The sequence below is a fragment of the Maylandia zebra genome, linkage group LG7, assembly GCF_041146795.1.
Source record: "Maylandia zebra isolate NMK-2024a linkage group LG7, Mzebra_GT3a, whole genome shotgun sequence".
NCBI classification, from domain to species: domain Eukaryota; kingdom Metazoa; phylum Chordata; class Actinopteri; order Cichliformes; family Cichlidae; genus Maylandia; species Maylandia zebra.
Genome location: NC_135173.1, coordinates 23977407 through 23986364, shown reverse-complemented (window position 1 = coordinate 23986364; position 8958 = coordinate 23977407). Strand labels below are relative to the sequence as shown.

General features: G+C 38.5%; 1 protein-coding gene across 3 annotated transcripts in view; it reads left to right on the top strand.

Moving 5' to 3' along the window:
• Positions 1 to 6581, top strand: part of insc (INSC spindle orientation adaptor protein) — a 55788-nt gene extending 49207 nt beyond the window's left edge. For all 3 annotated transcript variants that reach the window (XM_004564492.6, XM_076886104.1, XM_004564491.6), the window contains exons 8-13: positions 504 to 675; positions 951 to 1129; positions 1448 to 1514; positions 2812 to 2967; positions 3860 to 3936; positions 4901 to 6581. In XM_004564492.6, coding sequence (XP_004564549.3) covers positions 504 to 675; positions 951 to 1129; positions 1448 to 1514; positions 2812 to 2967; positions 3860 to 3936; positions 4901 to 5029 — 780 coding nt within the window. In that variant the 3' untranslated portion in view covers positions 5030 to 6581. The remainder of the gene's footprint in view (positions 1 to 503; positions 676 to 950; positions 1130 to 1447; positions 1515 to 2811; positions 2968 to 3859; positions 3937 to 4900) is intronic.
• Positions 6582 to 8958: the final 2377 nt, after the last annotated feature.

Below are 8958 nucleotides of genomic sequence, written 5' to 3'. Positions count from 1 at the left end.
AACGTCACTGTCCGTCTGGACAGCCACTGCAAATGTGTTGTTAGTTGAAGCTCTTCAGCTTAGGAATCAGAAATGGGTTTTAAGAACCACATTGAGGATTCAACATGTTTGAGTTTTCCTCGCATCTGTGTTGTTTTGCCAGTGCCTGATCCTGAACCAAATTCTAATAAATAGAACCTTTAATGAAATGTTAGTAATGAATCCATATCCTTTACATTTTGTTAGTCTAAGCTGTTTACGATCAAGGTTAACGTGCTAACGTGTGAGACCAAAGATGACGCAGGCCACTGTATATCATGTGACGATAAACCATCAGTTAAAACCTCTTGTCTCACAGTGAAATAAAGTACATGTACATAGTTTCCCCATTCGCCGAGCAGCTATATTTCTGTTTGCGCGCAATTTTGGAATAAAAGAAATAAGACAAATAAGTGAGTATGAAAAGAATATGACCGCGTGTTTCCACTGCAGCAGTAAAACAGTCCCTGCTGTATGTCTAATAGGTGGACGGGATCCTGTGCCTGGCAGACATCTTGACTGATGACAGCAGCGTGGAGGCAGCCAGAGCTGAAGCGGCAGCTGTTGTAGCTCAGATCACTTCGCCTCACCACACATCCACTCAGCACCTCGCCAGCTTCCTGGAGAGCATGCACGACATTGTCACGGCGCTCATCAGTGAGTGGACGCAGTGGTGATGACCTCACCCTGACCACTGATTTATAGGAGGAAAAAGTTGTTTTGATTTCATAGAAAATTATGAGTACGTGATTGTTTTAGCACGAGGCTAAACTTTACTACCTTACTGAATTTCTTTTAAACCTCTATAAAACTCTAAACAAGAGAGGGGATCAGTTGTATATTTTGTGGTTTGCTTTACTTGCATTTTGGATGTTACTGTGTATTAATAATACCCCTGCAGTTTGGTACGTTACGTCTTTTTTCTCTCTCAGAGTTGTGTGAGACCGCATCCTGTGGGGAAGTGTTCCTCCTGGCGTCGGCTGCCTTGGCCAATATCACCTTCTTCGACAGCATGGCCTGTGAGATCCTCCTGCAGCTTAATGCCATCCACATCTTACTTCAGGCCTGCAAAGACCGCCAGAGAGTTGACACACCCTACTCCAAAGACCAGGTACATGTTTCCATGTATGCAATGTTTTTCTTACTCTAAGTGTCACATAATAATAATAATAATAATAATAATGGATTGGATTTATATAGCACTTTTCAAGGCACCCAAAGCGCTTTACAATGCCACTATTCATTCACTCTCACATTCACACACATGTATGCAATGTTTTTCTTACCCTAAGTGTCACATAAAAGCAAACATACTATATAATTACACTATTACTAACAATAATGCAAAAATCAACCTGTTTTTAAGCAGTGCTCTCAACTATAGTTCTTTGCCAGACCTTTAATCATTTTGTTTTTGTTTAAATCGTAGGTGGTGACAATCTTGGCAAACCTGTCTGTCTTAGAGCAATGCGCATCTGAAGTCCTGCAAGAACAAGGTAGTCTGTTTTCTAACTATAGCTTTTTATTCCTTTTTACCCATATTTGGGATTTTTTTCCCTGGCTACACTGCAGTTTAATCAAGGTAATACACTCACGGGCCTCTTCATTAGGTACACCTGTAAAATCTAATGCACTCTATTACAGCAGCTCTGAAATAAACTCTCCTTTAATGAAGCCTCTACATTTTCAGTTTTTGCTAATGTTTTCAAAAAGGTGATAATTTATACTGGTGGTTAGTGTTGTTGTACTGGACTGGAGCATTCTTACACATTTGTTTCGCCCACCTCTTGTCCCTAAGAGGGTTCAAATATTAGGAACTCCTTTAAACTTAATACTCCACTAAACCTCCAAAATGAATATAAAACTTTAAATTAAATTAATGGTAGTGGAAACTACCAAACTGCTGACTAGATGAAAGTAAAAGTGAGACGCTTCAGTGTAATTCTTTTTTATTCCTCAGGAGGGCAGCATCACTTTAATTTCTGTGAACTAGCTTAGAAGAGCTGAAAACATCAGACATTGAACATAAAAAAATATATATTTTTAATAAAGAGGTATTATTTGTTAAATAGAGTTACATAGAGATATGTGTTTTGTATCATTTTGTAATCCTTTCATCATTCCCATTTGTATTTTTTCAAACTCTTTTCCTTTTTCTGTTTAACGTATTCCACTGGCTCTGTACTTCTTACACTATAAAAGAGTGAGATAGATAGATGTGTCTGAGTCACTGTCTCAGTCTCACACTATCGAAGGTTGGCAGTTTCAGTCTCTTTTTCTGCTCATTAAGGCCAGTTTGATTTTATTTTTCATACGAGCACCTCAGTGAAAAAAAAATCTGATTGTTTTTGTAACAAAACGTTTTTATCATATATTAAGCAGCTAAAAATGATTTAGATTTATTATCTCTCAATGTCACTTTATGAGTTTTGGCCTTTGAATTATAGCATTGCCCTTAGGGTGTTAGCCTTATAACTTATTTTTCAGAATAATTTTGAAATATTATTTAACAATAACTGGCTGAAGGGCTGACTGACTGCCTTCAGTAATTTTTTTCTTTATTATACTAACTGCACTTTTTCTATATCCTTTCTCACAGGCATGTGTAGAAAGTTTTGCTTCTTTCTTTTTCACTTGAAACCTTGACTCTTGTGTAACTTTTTGTCTGGAAACTCTCAAGTCTCTCTAAATGTGTTGTTTTGTTCCTGCTCTTATATTACATTTTACATTTTGCTGGTTCCTATGTGTTATTTTCCTGCCTGGCTAATCTGTGCTGAATATTATATATTCAAGGTATAGAAAGACTGCTACTGTTGCTGGGAGAAAAACCATCCTCTTCCAGTCCATCAGAGGGCGCTGCCTGTGAGCGTGTCCAGCAGAAAGCTGCCGTCACACTGGCCCGACTGAGCAGAGACCCTGATGTGGCCCAAACAGCTATCCAGCTTAAAGGTAGTGAGGCTTTGTGTCTTTTGGAACACTTAACAATTATCTTACTTATTAAATATCGCATTGTACAAAATGTACAAAAGAAGTAAATGAAATGCATTTTGTACAAGGTGATATGTGTATTTAATTAAAAAAATTGTTAAATGTTCCAAAAGACACACACGTCCAATCCACACATCTGGCATAAGTAAACTAATATATAAAACACACACACGCACACATAAGTGCTGTAAGTCTGTCGGTGGCCACTAGAGGGTCACAGACAGACAGTAGGAAAATGGAAAGTATTTTGTTTCCGTTTTATCAGTTTTGTAGCTTTTAAAATGGAAAAAAAAAGTCTGTTTTTTGTTTTTTTTGTATATTTATGCAACCATCTTAATACAAACATATGCATTTATGCAATTCAATAAAATCTATTTTACATTGCGCCAATTCACAACAGTTGCCTCAGAGAGGTTTATTTTGCAACGTAAAGCCACTACCGTAATCAGATGATCAGCTGGTTTTGACTGACATAAGTAAAAATGATTTTGGCCACATAAAGATATTAGTTGGATATCAAATCCTCATAATCAATACTCTTTAAAAAAATGCCTGATAGACCAGAGGGAAATAATTTAAGAGTATTGGTTGTACATATGTTATTCTGCATAGCTGATTTTTCTGAATCCTTTAATCTGAATTTGAAAAAGTTACATGTTTCATAGTCTGTATCAGAAGTGACAGAGCGACTGAATCTCTCTTCTTTTTTAAAGGGGTGGTATTCAATTTATTGATCACAGAATGCTAAAAAAGACTTTTACCCAGAAGTCTACAACACACAGCTACAGTTGCTCTGTTTGACATCAAAGAGTTGGACAAGCTGCTAACTGAAATGTTCCTCTGTTGTCTTTAGCTGTTCCTCGCCTTATTGAGCTGTGTCGCTCCCCTACTGAGAGAAATAACAGTGACTCTGTGCTGGTGGCTTGCCTGGTAGGTGTAAACCATGTGTTTTTATTTGTGAGTGCACATACAAACCTTTACATATGTGTAAATTATTCTGTGTACTGAATACAAATACATCATTCAAACTCACAAACTGCCTATTTAAATTTGACTCCTAATATACTATACATTTTCAGCGGTAAAAGTAAGTGCAATACACCACAGGCCCACAATCAGTGCTCCTAATATTGTCCTATTTAATTACATTTAAAAGGCAATTTTTAAAAAGCGGAAAATATATCAACCTTATCCTCTCCAAGCCACGCTGAGAAAGCACCATTTCAGACGCTGCGTGTTTAAATATGTACATATCATGAATAATATCTCTGCTCATACATTATCATTCTGACCATAATTATTGAGAGCAGATCTTGGGGCTGATGAGGGGATTTGAAGCACATAATGGTCAGGAGCTTAATTGGGCTGCCTCGCTGCGCTGAGAAATGCCTTCTTCTTTACTGTAACCACACTCAGTCTATTCAAATTAATGCGATTCCATCTTATCCTTTTGGCCAAGGGTTAAGTAGCGCGTTTGTAGATGTTGAAGTTTTACCTTCAAAAGACGCCGAGCTTTGACAGATCATTTGTAATTTTCAACATAAATGTTGGAGGCTCTCGTGGCTGAATGGATTAGAGGCATCACGTGTAAAACTTGTACGCTCTTCAAATAAAGCGAGACACTGGGAAAAACAAAAAACAGGGTGATTTTAAAGAACTTCTAGCCCAGTAAAGGTAGTAGGATTGAATTTGGTATTTTCATTACAGTTTCTTGCTGAAACTGTAAGGATGCATAAGTTTCTTTTTGGTTGTCAAGCCATATTATTCATGTGCAGTTGCCTGTATGCATGATTGCATATTTACTGTATATGTGCAGCACAATGATGAGATATGATAACATGAATGTCTGTGTGGTACGTGTGTTTGCTAACACGCTTACTGTGCATGTCTTCAGGCTGCTTTGAGGAGGCTGGCAGCAGGCTGTCCAGACAGCATCGAGGCAGCCGACCACCAGCAGCTGATCAAACCACGTCTAGTTGACTCTTTCCTGCTGTGTTCCAACATGGAGGAGAGCTTTGTATGATCCCCTGCACACCAAATCACCGAGAGTGAAGAACTCTCATTGTCAGTACAAAACCACGCGTGTTCTGAAGGAGTGTATCTGTTTCATGACTACAGCTTTGTTTGAGTCTAAATTTCTCGTTCAGTTAATAGGAAATAGCTGAATAGATGCAGAGGACATATAAATGTGTATAAATGTGTTGCATAGTGCAACTCAGTTTTCAGATTAAATGCAACAAACATGTATGTTGTTTTAGGAAAACGTGGGTCATTATTTCATGTTATTCTACAGAGAATTTCATTATTTCATTAATCATAACAGTAAGTATTTGTATAAGTAGATGAAACGTTTTGAAAAAAAAATGCAATGAAATGCTTTAAATTTGACCACTGTGCAATTTTTTTTAAATTGTTTCTGAAGCGTTTTGACTCTATAAAAGGTTTCAGAGAAAACTGTCAATCTGAAATGTCTATCATTTAAGAACTGAGATTTAGTTTTGGTTTATTTTATCCTCATCTTCTTCAAATAATAAACTTTTTCAGTGAGCAACCATTTTTTAAAATAACTAAGTAAGTAAATTATTACCACTGTCGTGTATGTTTTTGTTTGCTTTTGTTACAGTCATGTGAAAAAGAAAGTTTTTCTAAGTAAACTAAGCAGCCCTGTAATTTAATAGCTTAGTTTAATAGGAAACAACTCTAGCAGCAATAACTTAAAGGATGACTGAAATATGAGCTTATCGGTCTGTCAAATCATTGTGGAGGAGTTTTGGTCTATAGGCATTTGTTTATACACAGCTTGCTTAAGGTCCCTCCCACAGTATTTAATTTGGGTCGAGGTCTGGACTTTGGGTCACTGCAAGGCCTTGAGCCATTCCTTTTTGAGCCATCCTGTTGCTGATTTGTTGCAGCGCTTGGCATCATTGTCCTGTTACATGAGCCAATCTTGACCAAGCTGGAGCTGTCAGACAGAGGAGTTTTTGATCAACTCAGTGAATACAAGGTCATTGTTAATTGAGGATTATGGTGATAATTACACATGTAACTAACAGAGAGAAAAAAAAAGTCCATTAATTAATTAAGAAACGGGTTAACCGCTAACAGTCATGGTTAATTTATCTTTCAAAGCTCCCAGACAGGCAATGTAAAGGAACCCAATTCTCCTATCTTCATTGTGTCTTAGTTAAAAGATGCCAAAAAGATGCTTTAGCCAGTGCCTTAGTGAAGGTCATTTTGGTATTTTTGAATGCTGTCGCTTATTGAATGCTGTAAAATCTTCTGTTTTGTTACAAAGAAATAAATTGTCTTTGGTCAGTGCCTGTTATGTGCTATGACAGTACATGGTAGCACAAGAGTGTATACCACACAGAAAGAGAGAAATGTTTTAACCCAGTAGTTCAGAACAGCAGAATAAGTTGTGAAGCACCACAGTCTGTCTTTTCATCACATTTTACTGAGGTCAAGAGCAAGATGTTGTGAATTTTAGGGCTGTTAAGAGTGCTCTGTATTTATAATATCTATCATTATAGAAAATGAAATCACTAAACAATAAATACAAACAAATGTCTGGTTAATAGCCTATTATTGAAGACACGGTTTACTGTGTATTTAAATCATAAAGCAGGTTTAATAAATATATTTATAACAATAATAAAAGCTTTTCTAAAGAACCTACAGACAAATGTCACCCCTGGATTTAAGGTGTTTATCCAGTGTATTATATTCCAAGGTGTTTTCATTCAAAAGTCTGTAAGCACTAACGCCGCCTGCTCAGCAACAAACTGCAGCTCAACACAACAGATAGCTCGCAAACTTTGTGGACTATTTAGCAAACCAGATATTTCCCCTGTAGTTGGTAGAGAGCAAATGCGGATCTGAAAGAAGGTAAATATTAGACTTTTACGCACCAGACCACACAAACGTACCTGAAAGAAATCTATCACACTGCTTGGGCAAGTAAGTAACTGCTAACAATGTAGCCAATTAATTAAAAGGGGCATGTCAGTACTATTTTACTACAGTACTGCCTATTGTTGCTAAATAGGCAAAAAACAAAACACCAGATATGTGAAAAGCTTTTGAATGAGGCTCACAGGGAAACATCAAAGTGACGAGACTAAGAGATGGTGGATCCAAAGATTTACCTATTGGTCCTCGGTGCACCACCGAGTTCTCTGAGAGAGAGTCTAAGGAGCTTGGAAAGAAAAGCGTCTGGACTTCTTTAAATTGCTTGAAGACGTTTCACCTCTCATCCGAGAAGCTTCTTCAGTTCTAGGGTCAAATGGTGGAGAGTCCCAGATTTAAGCCCTGTCCACCGAGAGGGACAATGGACCCCCTAATGATCCTCTACCTAATCACATGAGCCAAGGAGTGAAAATGGGTGTGGGTCACAATCAGCCAAGGTTTCAGGTGAGCTCATTGTGAAACCTGGCCCCATCCTCTCATGTGATTTCCTGAGGTCAGATGGCCCAGGATGTGAGTGGGCGTCTGGGAAGGGATCTCAAAACTGGGTTATAGATGGCAGAGAGTTGGTGTCGTAAACCACCGCCTCTGTTCAAAGATGGTCGCTCACAGTGGACATAGATGGCTTCTTTCACTCCTCTTTCAAACCATCTGTCCTCTCTGTCCAAAATGTGAACATTGGCATCCTCGAAAGAGTGTCCTTTATCCTTTAGATGCAGATGGACAGCTGAGTCTTGTCCCATGGAGGTGGCTCTTCTATGTTGTGCCATGCATTTATCAAGTGGCTGTTTGGTCTCTCCAATGTAGAGGTCTGAGCATTCCTCGCTGCACTGTACAGCATACACCACATTGTTAATTTTGTGTTTAGGAGTTTTGTCTTTGGGATGAACCAGTTTCTGTCTGAGCGTGTTGCTGGGTCTGAAATACACCGGGATGTCGTGCTTGGAGAAAACTCTCCTGAGTTTTTCTGATACACCGGCTACATAAGGGATGACAATGTTGTTGTGTCTGTCCTTCTTATCCTCCCTCGCTGGTGTCTGGTCTTCTTTTCTGTGCATCTTTGCTGACTCGATGAAAGCCCAATTAGGATAACCGCATGTCTTAAGCGCTTCCTTTACATGTGTGTGTTCCTTCTTTTTCCCTTCAGGCTTAGAGGGAACATGTTCTGCCTGGTGGTGTAGGGTCCTGATCACTCAGGTGTCATCTATCTGTACCAGTGGCTGGGTACTCTCCCTTTAAAAGAGCCAAGAGCCTTTCTTTCCACTTCTTCCATGTAAAGGTTGGCTACAATAGGTGACAGCCATGTTTTTGCCTGTAGAAACCTTTGTTGTATTTGAAATATGTGGTGGTGAGGCAGACCTCTAACAGTGTGTGATGCTGTCTCTCTTTGAGAGAGAATTTTTCCCAAGTTGGAAAAACTTGTCATCAAAAGTTTGAGAATTCATTCATTTACAATAGCATTAAAAAGGACCTAACACCTGCCTATTATTGAAGAGTTAAACATTAAATTTTCACTAATGATTGGGAAATACACCAAGTAATAGGAAAAAAGATGTCTGAGTGTCGATCTGCAAAATGTGTCCTTTGTATTGCCATCCCTTTGATAAAAAAAACACTCAGCTTTTTTCATAAGCCTTCCTCTCCTTGGAGAGACAATTGAGGGTGTTCTTGCTTTCACTGTAGCTTCTTTTTCACCTAAGGGCACTAATGCTGAGCCTGGACTTGTAACACTCCAACTCAGCACTGAGACAATTGAGTTGCTTTGTGTGTGCGCATGTGTGTTGTCCAGCATACACGTGGGACTGTGTTCACAGGCTTTTGTGATAGAATATGCTCCTGCCTCGCTTTGTTGAAACCTGATGAAATATGTATGAATAAAGAGGAGGACTAAGCAGACAGCCTAAAAAACACAGGTTCTTTTGATATTGTTTTGGTTTGACCATGATCATGAGACCAAGTATTGTAGCTTGTAGAGTTTTTCTCAGTTTC